Below are 18,254 nucleotides of genomic sequence, written 5' to 3' on the forward strand. Positions count from 1 at the left end.
ACAGACCGTCACTCCTTTCAGTGTCGGTCAACGTCTCTCTCCCCGACTCCGGTCAAAACAATCAAAATGTTTAGTCGACGACTCTACATACCACCACAACTTACGATCGACTTTACATGTAGCATTGAGAACAGCCCTCGTATAAGTTTAATCGGGATGATTTTGAGAGATTCAAACCCAACTCAAAAAAACTAAGACCAAAAATTAGAAATTAACTCACGTGAGTCTGAGTGAGAGTGTCATTACCTGTCTCATTCTCACGTAGGACGCCGTTGTCCTCATAACAATAGAGGGAAAAGTTTACATAAAGGAACTACAACCATCAAGATCGGACCACTTTTACCACCTTAAATCTCTCCCAATGAGTACATGTCAGGAAAGAAACGTCTAATAGATTTACCAAAGTCCTACAACTTTTTGGTATATGGTGGTGGTATATCCGTTCATGTTCCGCTTCCACCATATCACCATTCGGTACGACGGAAGGTTCGTCAACTGGGGTCCCAAGACTAAGGGGGCGGTAGCGTTTTGAAATTATTACATTTTTATTGGCTCCATTTGTAACCATTTCGGTTGTGCTATTTGGCTATAACATAAGCCTATCGTAACGTTATTTAGTCTGTATGTGGTAACGACGGTTGTCAGATCTCTGTCAGAAGCTATGTATTATTGTTTATCTGGTAGTATATATCTTTTATGTTTTTTTTTACATAGAAAACGTTGGCTCGGTCGACCAAGTGGGGAAGGGACATACCCAGAGGCAGCAACAACGACTACTCTGGTTGGTATCAAGCAGTAGGCGTTTGAACTCCTCATCAACCTCGACATCACCCACACTCAGACCCCAGTCGTCCCCATCTCGTCCCCGACTCGTGTGAAGGGAACCCCCGGGACATGAGTCGACGACACAGACACACAACAGCGGGCTGGGGCATGGTCTAACGGACAGACCGTCACTCCTGCAGGTCGTGGTCAACGTCTCTCTCCCGACTCCGGTTCAAAACATCAAATGTTTAGTCGACGACCTCCTACTACCACCACACTTACCGAATCGACTTTAATTAGCATGAGAACAAGCCCTCGTATAAGTTATCGGATTATTAGGAGATATCAAACACAACTTCAAAACAACTAAGACCAAAAAATTAGGAATAACTCACGTGAGTCGTGAGTGAGAGTGGTCATACCCTTGTCTCATTCCTCACGGTAGGACGACCTTTGTCACTCATAACAATAAGAGGAAAAGTTTACATAAAGACTTTACACCATCAACGTCAAGGACCATTTTCCCTTAAAATTCTCCCATAGGTAACATATGTCAAGGAAAGAAACGTCTAATAGGATACCAAAAGTCACTTACAATTTTTTGTATATGGTGGTGGTTAGATCGTCATGTATCCGCTACCACCATATCACCATTCGTATCGACGAAGGGTTCTGTCAACGGGCCCAAAGCTAAGGGCCGGTAGCGTTTTCGAAATTATTACATGTTTTATTTGCCCCTCCATTGTAACCAATTACGTTGTGCTATTTGCATAGTATAATTAGCCTATCGTACGTTATTAGTTCTGGTATGGTAACGACGTTGTCAGATCTCTAGGTCAGAACCTATGTTATTAGTTTGTAATCTGGTATATATATTATTTTTTTTTTTTTTCTGAAAACGTTGGCTCGGTCGACCAAAGGGGGGGGGGAAGGACTCACCCAGGAGCAGGCAACAACGACTACTTCTGGTGGTATCAAGCAGTAGGCGTTTGAACTTTCTTTCATCAACTCGACATTCACCCAAGTCGTTCCCCATTTATCGGCCCCCGACTCGTCTGGAAACAATATCGGCTGGGCATGTCTTAACGACAGACCGTCACTTCCTTCAGGTCCGTCGGGTCAACGTCTCTCTCCGTCCGACTCCTGTTCAAAACATCAACAATGTTTAGTCGGCGACCTCCTACTAACCACCCACGACTTTTCGAATCCCCGGGTCGGCGACAACACACAGGACACCATCACGCTGAGTACAGGGGGCCCCCCAACGGAGTGTGTGCTCAGCCCCCTCGCTCTACACCCTCGCTGACCCACCGACTGCACACCAACCGACAGCTCCAACTACTTCCTCAAGTTTGTCGGATGAAAGAACTATGGTGGGTCTCATCAGCAACAACGACGAGACCCACCACAGGAAGGGGGTGAAACCAGCTGGCCTCGTGTTGCAAAGATACAAAAAATTGTATTTCTATATATGTCTATGTTTGATTATGTATCCAAGACTGATCTCCAGACTGTGAGCAGCAATGTGTATGTCTCATTATTGCATGCTGTCCGATACAATGATACGTTTATCGTGTTTGCATTACCAATGTTACCTCCCGCTTTATTTGTACATATTAAAGCTTTTGCGATGGCCGGGAATCGAACCCGGGTCAACTGCTTGGAAGGCAGCTATGCTTACCACTATACCACCATCGCCTTGTGCTGCTAAATTGGTGGTGGTATATGGTTTTTTCAACATTCACTCAAAACCATAGGATAAATCTGCAAAGAATGGACTGTAACAATGATTACTCTCTCTAAATTCACAATTTTCACCAGGACCTAGCGACTACCAACATCAATAAATACATTTGAAAAGGAGAATAACAATGCTCACTGTTTCCAGCAGATGGCCCTCTTACTCTGTCCCATACTGTGAGAGTGAGTGCTGAGTGCACTCAATAAAGATTAAAAACCAGATCAACAAAACTCAACACAAACTATAGAGAGATTTAGTAGGCTAATTGAATATGCACCTGAGCAAGAATACGATTACATTTCAGCTAAGCATTCAGCACCACCATCATCCTCCAGCAGCTGATTTGTAAACTAACAAAACTTGGCCTCAGCCCCTCTCTCTGCAACTGGCTGCCGGACTTCCTCACTGCCAGACAGCAATCTGTACGGGTCGGCGATAACACATAGGTCAGTACAGGGGCCCCCCAAGGTGTGTGCTCAGCCCCCCTGCTCTACACCCTGCTGACCCACGACTGCACACCCACCTACAGCTCCAACTACTTCCTCAAGTTTGCGGATGACAGAACTATGGTGGGTCTCATCAGCAACAACGACGAGACCCACTACAGGAAGGGGGTGAAACCAGCTGGCCTCGTGTTGCAAAGATACATTTATTTTGTATTTCTATATATATGTGTCTATGTTTGATTATGTATCCAAGACTGATCTCTAGACTGTTGGCAGCAATGTGTATGTCTGATTATTGCATGCTATCCGATACAATAATAGGTTCATCGTGTTTGCTTTACCAATGTTACCTCCCGCCTTATTTTTACATATATAAAGCTTTTGCGATGGCCGGGAATCGAACCCGGGTCAACTGCTTGGAAGGCAGCTATGCTTACCACTATACCACCATCGCCTTGTACTGCTATATGGTGGTGGTATATGGTTCTTTCAACAGTCACTCACAACCATAGGATAAATCTGCAAAGAAAGGACTGTAACAATGAGTACCCTCTCTAAATTCACCATTTTCACCAGGACCTAGCGACTACCAACATCCAGAAATACATTTGAAAAGGAGAATAACAATGCTCACTGTTTCCAGCAGATGGCACTCTTACTCTGTCCCATACTGTGAGAGTGAGTGCTGAGTGCACTCAATAAAGATTAAAAACCAGAATCAACAAAACTCAACACAAACTATAGAGAGATTTAGTAGGCTAATTGAATATGCTCCCGAACAAGAATACGATTACATTTCAGCTAAGCATTCAGCACCACCATCATCCTCCAGCAGCTGATTTGTAAACTAACAAAACTTGGCCTCAGCCCCTCTCTCTGCAACTGGCTGCTGGACTTCCTCAGTGCCAGACAGCAATCTGTACGGGTCAGCGACAACACACAGGACACCATCACGCTGAGTACAGGGGCCCCCCAAGGATGTGTGCTCAGCCCCCTGCTCTACACCCTGCTGACCCACGACTGCACACCCACCTACAGCTCCAACTACTTCCTCAAGTTTGCGGATGACAGAACTATGGTGGGTCTCATCAGCAACAACGACGAGACCCACTACAGGAAGGGGGTGAAACCAGCTGGCCTCGTGTTGCAAAGAAACATTTTATTTTTTTATTTTTATTTATATATGTCTTATATTATCCAAGACTGATCTCTAGACTGTTGGCAGCAATGTGTATGTCTGATTATTGCATGCTATCCGATACAATGATACGTTTATCGTGTTTGCATTACCAATGTTACCTCCCGCTTTATTTGTACATATTAAAGCTTTTGCGATGGCCGGGAATCGAACCCGGGTCAACTGCTTGGAAGGCAGCTATGCTTACCACTATACCACCATCGCCTTGTACTGCCTATTGGTGGTGGTATATTTTTCTTTCAACAGTCACTCAAAACCATAGGATGAATCTGCAAAGAAAGGACTGAAACAATGAGTACCCTCTCTAAATTCACCATTTTCACCAGGACCTAGCGACTACCAACATCCAGAAATACATTTGAAAAGGAGAATAACAATGCTCACTGTTTCCAGCAGATGGCCCTCTTACTCTGTCCCATACTGTGAGAGTGAGTGCTGAGTGCACGCAATAAAGATTAAAAACCAGAATCAACAAAACTCAACACAAACTATAGAGAGATTTAGTAGGCTAATTGAATATGCTCCTGAGCAAGAATACGATTACATTTCAGCTAAGCATTCAGCACCACCATCATCCTCCAGCAGCTGATTTGTAAACTAACAAAACTTGGCCTCAGCCCCTCTCTCTGCAACTGGCTGCTGGACTTCCTCAGTGGCAGACAGCAATCTGTACGGGTCGAACCCGGGCCAACTGCTTGGAAGGCAGCTCTGCTCACCACTATACCACCATCGCCTTGTTATGATATGACGTAGGTGGTACAGTTTTTTTCAACATTCACTCAAAATCTTAAGTTAAAACTGCAAAGAAATTAGTGTAACAATGAGTTACCTCTTTTTAGTCACCCTTTTCACCAGGACCTAGCGACTCCCAACAGCTCTTTTGGTAGGACTGCTTTCCGAAATACATTTGAAAAGAATAAGAACAATGCCCACTTTTTCCAGCAGATGGCCCTCTTACTCTGTCCCAAATATAGAGCGATTAAGTAGGCTAATTTAATATGCACCTGAGTGATAATACGATTACATTTCAAGATTTAAGTTTTTACAGGAATATTTTAGCCCACTTTTGTTAATTTGTTATTCAGAAAGATTAAACATAAGAGCATGAAGCAAATAACCCATATTATTTTGACCCCTGACAGTTTAGCTATGTGACTGGAGTATCTTAATACCTCTGTATGTGGTTTGATTTGCATTTCTAGCTGACCCCTTGGCTTCAGACACTATGTTTCTGAATAATATGCTCTTGTATGTTTAAATAAAAACTTTTCTCCCATTTATTTAAAGTCCCATTTTTCTACAAGCCCTTTGAATGACCCTAGACTTTTTTAGACCACAAAAGTCAGTAAATGTACCACTATTCTTGTTTTAAAAAATCATTGCTATAAAGAAGAAAAAAAACAATATAAGTAAATTAAATGGATTTCAGGACAGCAACAATACTTCTATAATCCAATAGGGGGCATCAAAGTAATTTTCTATTTCTAGATCAATTATTGAAAATGTTTGTATTATCATTATTCAAATGTTTATGCTTATTATTAGTTATTTATAAAAACTAAAATGAATTAAAAAAAACTAGTTAAATAATCATTAGAATATTTCAACAACACATAACGTTTGTTAATTAGCAGGGCTGCGTTAGACTCCTTAGACTTTTCATGGACACAATGCAGAACAATGTTAAAATGAACTACTCTAAAATAAATATTCTGAGCTACTTTGGCCTCTTTATAAATGAAGCGGTAATTTAAAGGTCCAGTTTCAGGTTAAGCATCAAGCTCTTTAAATCAATAACTCATATTTTGATGGACTCCAATCATTGGAAAGCAGCCAGGCCTTTTGAAGGTCCTATGACGTGGTTCCTCAGTTCTCTACAAACGCATTTATGTATATGATTAATTTGTCCTATTATGTGCTGTAAAGCATGATACACTTTAATGATTTTAACTGGGGTAGGTCATGTGAGCAATATTTTTATGACACAGTAGTGCTGGTTTCTTTCTTTGGGCACATTCCACAACATTTTTTCCTCAAATATAACATCAATTAATCAAATTAACAAAATCAGTGACAACATGTTTCATGCAAAGACTTTTATTTATGAATAGTCTGCAGTACTGTACAATAGCACACACTTGTCTCTATTTCTGATCATCACTCTCAATGATCATTTCAAATATAGACAAATATTGTGCCTTCAAAAACAGTTCCCTTTTCACAATAATCTAAAAATACCTTGTTCTGTTTTAAATATGTAGTACTTCTTGAAAATAAAATATACATTATATGAAATATAACAGTTGTTTATTGGATAGACTATATAGTACCAAATGCAATTATATGCAAACATACCTTCTCTCTGTGACGTCTTACGCATTTCATGCACAAAGAAAAAAAAAAAAAAAAAATGATGCCACACATACAAAAGAAGCTGTACATACTTCTGTATGAAAATAGAAAATATCAAAGCATGATGTGCACCAATAGTCTATATCATGTTACAAATAACTTGCAGTACAAAAAGACCTACGAGAATGACCAGATAACACATTACCTGGAACACAGAGGTACAGGTACTGGGTTGGTAACAGGACAAAGACTCGCACTGAGCTTCCACTGACAAACTCCAGTCACAGCTACGTCTATGCAAGTCTACGACCAGATCAACATCAAATACTGGATCAAAGAGTGACAGGTTCAAACAGGCAAACCAGAAGTTACAGTTTAGCTTTGAATTTTGGTATTAAACCCAGTAAATGTGGATGTCGAGTCCCACTGCAGTCAGCATGTCGTTGTGTCCCTGGGCAAGAAACTTCGCCCCAAATTCTTCCTGTGGGGATTGCCCACAGAACTGAATGTATGTAAGTCGCTTTGGATAAAAGCATCTAACAAATTACATGTAATGTAATGTCCAATGCATAGCATAAAGTTTAGTTTGGTACGTTTTTAAATGTTATTGTATTGCTACCCCATAAGTGAAGTGAGTGTAAACCAATTGCCAGTTATGCCCACAACACACAAAAGCACTGATATGTCAACATTACATTATTGAACATGTTCAGATACTGTGATTAGTATTCAAACAGCACTGTTCTATACAGCATTAATATTAAGCTTCTTCAGCTGAATATTATTATTATTGCCAAAACAACTGTAACAGTTTTTGATTAAAGAATGATTACCGATGTCCAGTTTAAATTAAGATTTGTAAACGGACAATACTGGATGTGTTACACACGAATGGAGTTCACAGAAACAGTGTGTACAAGGCACACTGCGATCAATATAGCTACATCTATCACTTCCTGCAGAAAAAGCACTTCTGAAATCACACATGAACTAAGAAGCGAACAGAGGAGAACTCAACGGTTAAATATAGACTTCTGTTAATGCCACAAAATATATGTTTTCTTATTCAACAGGATGAGAATGAGCAGAAATAACACTGAAATGACACGTTTCAGATACACGTTGCGATTGCTGGTGCTGAGACTGACGGCGCCGGAGAATGGGGAGGGTTACAACATGAATCCCTCTGAGTGTAATCTCTGAGTATTTGAAGAGATTATCAGGTGCTCACTTGTTACGTAAAGCCAATAATCTCAGCAACGCAAACCTAACACTTGTACAAAACGATAAAGCAGACGCTTAAATGAGATCAGCTCCTTGAAATGGAGATTTACTTCTTAAATCATGTCACAAATATCCTGTATACGACAACTATATTGCTTATAGTGAAACTATTCAAGGACCACAGTGTTTATCATTGCAATCCAGGCTCTCTGAGTACATTCTCTATCACACAAGTATAAGAATAAAGAACAGGGGGTTTTATTATAAGTATTACACACAAAGATCACAATTCCAAAAATCTAGTCTTTTCTTAACATATATAAGAAAATATACATTTCTCCAGCAATTTAATGACTTAAATTGTTTGTTTTTTATATTCTTAATAAAATCTTAAATCTCTTTCTTATTTACATTTGGTGTAGGTTAATACTGATTGTAATGCAATACTGTTGCCTTGTTTTTTTCTGTTACATTTCTTTTGTATGTTGAGTAGAAACACTTTTACATTCATATTTCAACACCCAAGCTCGAGAAGGAGCCAAAGTGCAGACGGGAATAATGACATGCATTTTCCAAAAGCAAAATAAGACAACTTCAAAAGCAGGAAGTCTGCTTGCTTGACCAAATAAACTTTTGGAGAGGTGGAGAAAATGGAAGGACGAGGATGTCGAGGTTGAAAAGGCCCGGAGAATTGGCACCGACAATGCCTTTTCATTTGGCTGTAAAAAATGCTCTCGCAGCACCAGGACAGTCAGTTCTTTGAGAAGTAATGCGTAACAATATTGAAGGGGGTTACAGCTCACTAAGCCGTGAGGTGTGATGAAAGCCTTTGTTGTTGGGAAAAGCTGTTAACTTGAGAAATACAGATTTCCACTGTTGTGAAGGCAGTGTCAGAGGTTACACTCTCTCCACTCGACTGGGGTCGTAGGAGTCTGATGAGAAAAGAAAGGAGAGAAAAGATGAGAAAACGAAATGGTAACAAAACAGAACAATATTATTTGCCCTGAGGATTTGGAATACAAAGGAACGCTGTGGAGATTTGGCAGTTTGTGAGAGCTTGAGGATTCACACATTGCCTGTCAGTGAGCAACACTTAATGTTAACGGGGACTTTGTTAAAAGTAGGGGGCCAATTTAAAGGAATACATAAACATTTGATAAAATATGCTTTTTTTTTCAGAATCAGGTACGTTTACACATACATGGAATTTCCTTTGGTGTGAACATAAACAGATCTAAGAAAATAAGTCGCAATAGCAGGTTTCAATTTTTTTTAAAGATAATACAAATAAATGTTTTTAAGAAACTATTTAGCATTAAAAAAAGAATACCAAAGACAAGTATTTACACCAAATTTAAATATAGAAAGAACCTTAAAAGCATAAAAAACAAAAACATTTAGAACAAAGAATATATGGCAATATGGCAAACTACAGTGAATTATATTTTAAAGTGGAGATTATAGCTGGAGTCAGGCCATGCTTAGCCTAGCTTAGCATAAATCTAGGAAGCACAAGGAAACAGCTTGCCTGGCTCATTCTAAATAACTAGTAACTAAAATTGGGGATGGCAAACCACATAACCACATAAGATCAGCACATAATGCATTGGTATATGATAAATAGACACTTTATCATCTCACGACAAAAGAGAAAATATTTATATAAACATTTTTCTTTTCCAGCAATTCCTTTAAAATTAGAATCACAATCTCTTAATTCCTTCAAACTAACCTGAGACAGAGTGCTTCTCCTCATCCTCCATATTTGAGGGGCCACGGGTCCCAGTGCTGAAGCTGACAGGCAGTGTTATTTCTCTCTTGGGAACACTGCGAGGTTTAGGAAGCAGAGGAGGCTTCTGCAGCTTTGTGCGCTGCTTTGGTTTGGGCACCTTTTTCACCTTAGTGCCCTGTGTTGCCTCAGCTCTTCTGACCTCTGCTGTATTCTGGCACTCTCTCACCTTTTCCAAAGGCTTTTCTTTGCAATCCTCAACAATTTGAAGCTCCATCTTCTCTCCTGGCTCTACTGTTTTTAATTCAACATGTACTTCTTCACTCCCTTCATTTTCTAGTTTTAGTGCAATCTCAACATTCATCTCTTCTGTCTTTTCTCCTTGTCTTTGCTCTTCCTGACATATCCCTCCATTCGCTTCTTCTTTAGGTTTACAATCTTCTTCAGGATCTCCCAACTTTCCATGTGTTTTATGTGCATTCTCATGTTCATCTGGGTTCTCCTCCACATTCCCTGCTTCTTCCTTAAGCTTTGTATCCTCTTCCTCTGCTTGTTTCCCTACAACTTGCTCCTTTGGCACTTCCTGGACTTCATTCTCCTCTCTGTCACTGTCCATTTCTTTAGAATACATTTCTTCCCCAGACTCCGAACCTTTGAGGCTGAGTCGTCTTATTCGAGATACTGAGTCCAGCTCTTTCAGACGGGCCCTTCTTTCTGGAGTTGACATGTGCAAAGATGTAGAAGAAGCGGAATAATTAAGCTTATCGTGCATGGATTCGATTAGTTTGCATGTCCCACCTCGCCCTTTCCTCTCTATACTGCAAATGCTAAGTGCTAGCTTGTCATCAGATGTTACGGGAAGGGAGAGGGGAAGCTTATTAGGTGGAAACTCGGGCAGGTCCAGTACCACCAGGGACTGAATCCCAGTATCCTGGTTGTCCTCACCATCACTGTGGTTGCTGCTGTGGTTTTGTCTGTATCCTTCTTGGAGGTCCACTTCTGAACCTCTCCCCTTGACCTCCTCTGCCTTTGCTCCCTGAGCAGTCAGGGGCTCATCTTGGACTTGCTCATGCTCTTCTCCCTGGACAATCACGGGCTCATCTTTGACTTGCTCATGCTCTGCTCCCTGGACAATCACGTGTTCATCTTTGACTTGCTCATGCTCTGCTTCCTGGAAGATCAGGTGCTCATCTTGGACCTGCTCATGCTTTGCTCCCTGAACAATCACAGGTTCATCTTTGACTTGCTCATGCTCTGCTTCCTGGAAGATCAGGTGCTCATCTTGGATCTGCTCATGCTTTGCTCCCTGAACAATCCCAGGTTCTTTGACTTGCTCATACTCTGCTATCAACTGCTGTGGCTCATCGCTTTGGCTTTGTAGTTTCTCGATGACAGTGGTACCCATATCATTGAGGTTGTCCTCTAAAAGTTTGTCAGCCACACCCAAGGCCTCCACAGGAACGGCTATACCCAGGATTCTGGCAGCCCTCTGCTCGATGGACTCATTTTCAGGGATGCCTTCTCCAAATTTCACCTCATAGAGCTTGCTGAGGTCTTCGGCAGGTAAAGAATTGGCCTTCTCCTGATTCAGTAAGTTCTCAAGGTGCTTATCTGCTATTGTTGACTCATTCTTGTAGTTCAGAGGCTCAGAGAGGGCATTTCTACCAATTACTGCATCATCCCTTAACAGAAAAGAAACTTCCCTGTTCAGCCTGTTGATATAGGATGAACCCTCTTTATGTGTTGATGCACTGCTTTCACTCCTGGTTCTATAGATGCCTAAATTCACCTCGCACCTGAATGGTGGGGATTTCACCTTTCTCTCAGTTTTTACCTTAGCTTGAATTTCTTTATTTGATTTGTGCTCAGGGCTACCGCTATTTTTAACAAGTGCTGTCCTGCTCAACAATGGGAGCTGCATTGACTGACTAAGGTCCTTATGACCAAGTGGAGATGGGACTGAGAGTGAGCGCTGCATTGGCTCCCCAGGACCCCCAGGAGTCTCTGTGTAGACGGTTAATCCCACATCCCTCAGCAAGGACTCTTGAGGGACTGGGATATCCTGTCTATAGAGCCGGCTGGACCCATTGTATTTTGGTAGTGAGGGCTTGAGGCTACTGTCTTTGGGGTCAGGGTTGGAGAATATGGGTAGCTCATTTGTTGGTGGTATGTTGTTGGCCTGTGGCCTGAAGAAAGCACTCTTTAAGTCCAGTGAGTCCGAATCAGGGGTGGAAGCCAAGGACTTTGATCTGACTTTTATACTGGGTTTTTCTGTGTGCATTATTGGAAAACTGATTGCTTCCCTAACTGACTCTGGACCAGCAGTGAAATGTGCTCCTGAATTTAGGTCTAACATCTTATTCAACCCATCTAGATCGTCAATGCACTGGCCTACATTGGCTCTCTTGCTGATGGTTTTTTCCATCTCCTTATTAATGGTCTCCAGTTCATCAATGGCATCACAGGGTCGTCGATTCACTGGCTTTAAGAGAAACTGACCAAAGGTCACTTGCTCTTCATCCTCCAGGGGACTGGAGATGCTCTTCTTCGGGGAAGATGGCTGATCCTGGGCCTTTGTTTCTGGTAGAGGGTCTCGTGAGGGTTCAAGGTGTGTCTGCTGTGTTGGGCTGAGGCTGAGACGGGAGAAGGCGCTGTTACTAGAGGGATGTAGGTTTTTCTGACCTGCCATGGGGTAACCATAAGCAGAACTACCGTCTGTTCCTAGACCTCTGTCAGTAGTTGTGTCTGAGGCAGACTGAACAGGCTCTTGAGCCCCAGGAGGACTTTTGGGTTCTGGACTTTTTACTACCGTCAAAGGTGAGCCAGTCTGAGTTTCCTGGTTACGGTACTGGTTTCCAGGCCAGGACCCAGAGTAGCACAACTCTTTATCTTGAATGGCTTGGAGAGCCCAGGCATCTATTATCTCTTTCCTTAGAGGAGCCCTCTTGTAGTTCCTCATTGAGAAAGTGCTGCTGGTGTGAAAGTGAGAGTAGTGGGGTGTTATGGGCATTTCATTCACTGACTTGCTCCGCACATTGGGGCTCTCTTTGAGTCCTACAGCGAATATGTCTTTGTTGCTGACAGTCAGGCTTGGTATTGTCTCATTATTGTTCTGGTCTGCTGGTAAGTCTTTGCTAATGTTAGTCGGTGTGTGAACAGGGACAGACACAAGGCAGAAGATGGTTTCACTTACTCTTCTCTTTGTGTTCTCTGGCCGTGTATCTGGGACAATTTTTTTGACTTGGGTGATGGTTTCTGCAAAGACCTTATCTGAGCTGGACCCCTGTCGAGAAGAACTTCTTGATAATGGGGCCTGGAAGGCTGAAGAGGGAGATGGAGGAGGACGTGGGTTTTTGGGGTATCTGTTGTTGCAGTTTTGGTCCGTTGCTGGGAAGTTATCAACCGCCTCTTTGTGCAAATCACTGTGCCACCTGTTATTGTCATTGTCCCTAGAAGACGTTGGGTTGGCATCATCAGCCAGTTTGGCTGAGATGAAAGGCCCCAATGGCGGGGGCAAAAAGGCACTGTCGCTGGATGCAGGCTCCGACACGGTGACGCTGGGAAGCTCGTTGCGGATGTGCCGGATCTTGTCAGCGTCCGTCAGGGAGTTGCCACCCAGGGCTGAGGAAATATGGCGGATGCGGGGGTCATCAAAGGGGATGTATTGAATCGCTCCACCAGGCCGCTGTTGGGTCATATACATGGGGTAAAGCTGCTTCTGGCCAGACATTATCCTTTCTCTCTGGTGATCAGGCCAGGAACCAGCTGGATGTCTGAACCAGTGAGAACCATCTGGAGCCACTTGTATCTGCTGGTACACATCCCCTCTGTACCTAAAAGCAAAAAGAGCACAGTTGTTTTGTTAACAATAAGTGTTTTTGCCGAACATAACATCTATTTGAAAAGAACTACACACACCTGGCTTAGGACTTACATATAGGAAAGTAGGGCTGAATGATTAATATACATTTAATAAAGACTGAAAAATGGCACAATATGATAAAGAAATGTCAAAAAATCACATAAAACTGACTTTGTTTTATATAGCTCCTCACAAAAAAGGACACAATCCTCATATAAATATATTTTTTTATTTTATCTTAGAACAATCAACCACGCTGATGATGTAAGTGATCCTTTTGAAAACCCTTTTAAATATCAGTAAAGTCCATTTTCTAAATGTTTCAACCCTATTATGTAGGCTTTGTCAAATTTGTTGAATATAGTACCATGTTATATTCATAGGATAGGTGAGATGTTGCATACAGGATTAAAGAATGTACATAGAAAGGGTAAAAAAAGACTTACCTGTAGTCAACAGCAATTTCACCATATCCCCGACACGCCCCTGCCATCAAAGGAGCTCTTCTGTAAGATGGGGGAGCGATGTATCCCGGAGGTTCAGAGTCCTGTCCATAAAAGTCCAGTTGAGGGTCATCTATCCTTTGTGTTGGAAGTGGCGTTCTGTCCCTGGCATGGGAAATCACTGAGTCTCTCCCAGACAACATCTCACAGCTTCCCCTGATCTGCTGGTGCATCTCATAAGAGGGAGGTCTGGGGGGTCTCGTGAAGCGGGGCTTTGGTGTCATTGAGAGTTGGTTTGCGCTAGCCGGCCTACCATTCTCCGGCCAGCGGGGTGCTTTGTAAAAGTCATGTTGTGATACCGGGTGGCCATTGACCCGTCTGTACAGTTCCAGACTGGACGGGTCTATGTCCACGAATTGCAGGCTCTCAGGCTGCAGCATCCTAGGCAGGGACTGGGATTTGGCTTTGGTCCTTGGATGGACTACCATACCCTCTGGTGTCCTGGCATGGAGTCGCTGCTGCTCATGTGCCCAACGCTCACCCTCACTTTGGGACAGCTGGCGACTAAAGCTCACGGCTGGACGCCACTCATCTGTACCCAGGCTCTGACACTTCCTCTCATTCGCCATCCTCCACTGATGGAGAGCAGCTTCCCTCTCTCTAGAGCGGGACTGAGCCTGGACCTGGGCGTGAGCCTGCACCTGAGCCTGGGCCTGGGCCGCCCAGCGCTGCCTCTCCTGAGCTGCTCTCTGACGCTCCTCTGCAGAAAACTCTTGGCCTCTTGCTTGCTGAGATCCCTCCGGCCTGCTGCAACCCCCCTGGCCCCCTCCATGGGGGTCTGCATAGTCCAGTAGCACAGTGAAGTCCTGGCCTCTCCTCCTCCAGTAGGACACATCCTTGGACTGCGCCTGAGGACCTCTGGTGCCATCACAGAACCTGTAGGGAAACACAAACAAAAAAGGTTTCATTATGTTTCAAACAAAGTGCTTGTTAAATGGTTAAATACAGTCTAAAATAGCCTCAGAATTGAGTTCTTGTAACAATCTGACAATTAGCTCACTTTCCACAGCAATTGGCTGTTGACTGTGAAGAGTGATGAATACCTTTAACTTCTTGCAGACAGATGTGTGGGAGTAAAGCGTCCAGAGTAAAAGGAGAAAGTGAGTATTCCCACACCTTTTTTCCCAAACACGTTTACTTGAAATGTATTGATTATACTAAATTGTGTTCCCTAGATCTTCATCCCCTTCAGCCCTATGAAAACATTGAATACAAATAATAACAACAATTACATACAGGGTAACAAAGTGCTAAAAAAATGGTCTAAATGAAAAGAGACAAATAACTAATAACAGTCTACAATGTGGACAAATAATAAAGAAAATCATCTCCCACTAGATGGAGACATATGACCATGAGTTACCATGCAGTGTCTGGTAATTGTGATTTTCTATGGGGCATAATGAACACATTACACAATGATACACAGTGGCTGTTAGTGCCGGATTTCCTCCAAGACAAATAAACAATTTAGATGACGTTTAATTGAGAGGCTTTCTATTGCACTGTTCTGTAGCTCCTTATCTGAGAAAATGAGCAGCATTTCTCTAAACCAGTGCAAGAATATCTCTCAATTTATCTCTGAAAATATGTTTAATGGCAGATCTGATGGGCTACAACAGGATGCAAGGGGTCCCTGCATGCAGTCTGATCATTTCAGGCTATTTGTGGAGTGACTGACTGACAACGCAAACAAGACGCCAGCACATGTGTACACCGCCTTGAGGCCGAGGCCACTGAGCGTCCTTGACATTTCCATCCATGATCACTGGGCAGAGATGTTTGTTGGGGGAAGGGGGGCTAGCCATGCCAATCCGCTGAATTTGAGGGCATCTTACGTAAGATGAGTTACCATCATTAGCCTAATTGGGTTTAAGTAGCACTGTCTAATGGGAGTGCCAAGACAGGCCTGTTCCTTATCTAAACGTAAGCTTCTAGGCAAAATGGATTTGGATGAGAGGGAATAAAGAAGGATGAACAAATAACAGACTGGAATCGTAGAACATATGTCTTAGCAAGTCCCACATTCCCAATAGAAATCTCTGATAACGCAGGGCCGCAACATGAAAATGCGGATTACTCGTCTCAAAGAACATAACCATGAGTGTGAAAAATGAAAAAAACATTATCACGACCAGTGACATTATTCAAGGTCATTTGACTATTTTCAGATGCTTTGTCACTGGCTTGTGGCAAAAAGAGGATTAGGGAGAAAATAGTCAGCCCAAACAAAATGTAAAGAAAGGGAAAAATCTGACAAGCCTGCCTGATAGTGTAGACATTGGAACAGCTGTATTGACTTTGTCTCAGTTACAGCACACCAACCCCCAGAACTGGTGCAAATAGGCAAATTAAACAATGCTGCTTTCAGGAGAAAACAGATTGGCTACAGCTAGGCGATATCTCTGAAAATATCATACGTTCTAACTGCCCCTACCCAAGAGAGTTTCAATTGCATAACTCCAGACTAAGCTAAATATAGCCTATCCTCCATATGCATATTTAAATACGGCCTATATGAATCCTGTATTATTGATGGGGTCTGCCTTATATAAGTAGGTATAATGCTTATGAAACAGTAGAAGCCGGTCGGCATATTGGTTATGCTTGGGGAGAGAATCAGGCAGAATAAACCATCCTGACAAAACAGTAAATCTGTGTGAGTTAGATCAGGCTTGCTGAAATGGGGCACATGTATAGGTTTGCCCGAAAGCTGTTTTGATTAAAACTCCAAGGTCCCATGTGGCAGATTAAGACTCCAACACACACTATCTCTCTTCCCAACGCACAAGATTTGTGGAAGAGGAAGAGAGAAGGGAATAGAGATGAACAGAGAGGAAGTTTACACAAGAGATAAGACAGAACCAAGAAAAAATGTGCCAGGAGGGGCATTTAAGTAGAAGTATTCAATTTGATTAATATGCTCCATCAAAGCACCATAACAATGAATAATTGAGTAACTCATCAATAAGGATTGAGGATAACCATAATCAGGATAGGGCATGCAAAAGGGTCGATCAGACAGGAAATCATGACTGTTCTTACAGTACGGCGCACACTATCTCTTACCCGCTGTCTGAGGTCAGCGACTCCCCCAAGGAGTGGGTGTCCATTTGGCTCCGGCCCTCGCCCTCCCGCCTCGACAGGCCTCTGTCCCTAGGTTCATTGTTGTTGTTGGGACAGCCGCTGGCGTACGCTTGGGGCGGCCTGGTTCCGCCTCCGTTTCCAAAGGGCAGCCCAGGCCCTCTTTCATAGCCATTTACTGCCCTGGGGCCAGGCCTGTTCTCTAGGATTTCATGGTGTTTGCTGTAGGACGGAGGTGAGGACGAGGGAGCCTGGTGGGACGTTGACGCGGGGGCTGGGGTAGGGGTGGAGGAAGGGGTGCTATGCTTGGGCAGCTTGTATCCATGAGAGATGAGAAGGTCCTCCACGCTGTACATGGTCGCATTTGTTTATGCTGGTGTGTTTTCTTTTTTCCCTCCCCCAGTCTTTTCTTTTTCTGAGAGAGAGAGAAAGGTAGGTCGGTTGTCAAGGCGTCTCTGCTTCTTCCCTACATGCAGCGGCAGGATCACCGGCACAGCTGCGCAGCTGAGGCCATCACTGGGAAAGAAAGAGAGAGGGGGACGACATCAGGAGACAAGAAGACAGACAGAAAAAAGAAGGTGACGCTAAAACCATTACACTCGCTACCCGTGACCCATTTTTGTCAAGGTTCCCAACCCATATGGACAGATGAAACAAAAAAGGACCCCAAAACTCGAATTCTGAGCCGCCCGCCACGACAAAAACGATATCACCCGCCTTCCCAGCAGCCCGTCCCTCCCTCCTCTCTTCTGAGCTGCTCGTAGCAACAAACCCCTTTCCATCTCATTCGGAAATCACTGGCACCAAAACCCATCCATGTCCAGAACTAAGTAGTAGGGGAAGGTAAACAAACACCCTCAAAGACAACCCTAAATAGCATGATGATCAGAGGCAACTAGAGTTTCAGAAGGCTGCCGTGCTCCAGTGAAATGTCACTGTTTACAGTGCATGGTCTCCCTGCAGATTTCCATAGTCGCTGTAAGCAGCCAACCACTGCTAATGTTTCGCATCAATGGGGCAGCTGGATGATTGTATTTACCTCTCTGCTCATTTTAGCATGCTCACTCTCAAAAATGTATTTTAGGTGGGCTTGGTTTTTTCGGACGCTGGAAATGTTTTCAGCTATATGCAGTGTTGGATAAGGGTTAGAATGTTAAAAAACTATAATCTGAATCAAATCAAAAAATCAATAAACAAATGATACAAAAGCAAAAATGATTCAACATGCCCCATGCCCTCTCTTATGGTGTGTGTGTGTGTGTGTGTGTGTGTGTGTGTGTGTGTGTGTGTGTGTGTGTGTGTGTGTGTGTGTGTGTGTGTGCATGTGTGTAGAGTAATGTAATGTCATGT

General features: G+C 43.0%; 2 protein-coding genes and 3 non-coding genes across 6 annotated transcripts in view; all 5 read right to left on the minus strand.

Moving 5' to 3' along the window:
* Positions 1-1,770, minus strand: part of LOC104954078 (WD repeat and FYVE domain-containing protein 3-like) — a 17,842-nt gene extending 16,072 nt beyond the window's left edge. Inside the window, exon 1 of the mRNA XM_010781135.1 lies at positions 1,705-1,770. Coding sequence (XP_010779437.1) covers positions 1,705-1,770 — 66 coding nt within the window. The remainder of the gene's footprint in view (positions 1-1,704) is intronic.
* Positions 1,771-2,391: 621 nt separating this feature from the next.
* trnag-ucc (transfer RNA glycine (anticodon UCC)) lies at positions 2,392-2,463 on the minus strand. The gene has a single exon. It is a non-coding gene; the product is annotated as a tRNA-Gly (tRNA).
* An 871-nt stretch (positions 2,464-3,334) lies between these two features.
* On the minus strand, positions 3,335-3,406 carry trnag-ucc (transfer RNA glycine (anticodon UCC)). Its single transcript has one exon. It is a non-coding gene; the product is annotated as a tRNA-Gly (tRNA).
* Positions 3,407-4,282: 876 nt separating this feature from the next.
* On the minus strand, positions 4,283-4,354 carry trnag-ucc (transfer RNA glycine (anticodon UCC)). The gene has a single exon. It is a non-coding gene; the product is annotated as a tRNA-Gly (tRNA).
* Positions 4,355-8,565: 4,211 nt separating this feature from the next.
* The window catches only part of jcada (junctional cadherin 5 associated a), a 17,719-nt gene continuing 8,030 nt past the window's right edge, over positions 8,566-18,254 (minus strand). Inside the window, exons 2-6 of one of the 2 annotated variants that reach the window (XM_010780932.1) lie at positions 16,890-17,420; positions 13,764-14,696; positions 10,786-13,288; positions 9,459-10,698; positions 8,566-8,658 (exon numbers count right to left, since the gene is read on the minus strand). In XM_010780932.1, coding sequence (XP_010779234.1) covers positions 8,624-8,658; positions 9,459-10,698; positions 10,786-13,288; positions 13,764-14,696; positions 16,890-17,260 — 5,082 coding nt within the window. In that variant the 5' untranslated portion in view covers positions 17,261-17,420 and the 3' untranslated portion in view covers positions 8,566-8,623. Of the gene's footprint in view, positions 8,659-9,458; positions 13,289-13,763; positions 14,697-16,889; positions 17,421-18,254 lie in introns of both variants that reach the window. The other variant, XM_010780924.1, reaches the window with a different exon arrangement.

This window comes from Notothenia coriiceps, unplaced genomic scaffold (genome assembly GCF_000735185.1).
Source record: "Notothenia coriiceps isolate Sejong01 unplaced genomic scaffold, NC01 NC01_scaffold00000491, whole genome shotgun sequence".
Taxonomy (NCBI): domain Eukaryota; kingdom Metazoa; phylum Chordata; class Actinopteri; order Perciformes; family Nototheniidae; genus Notothenia; species Notothenia coriiceps.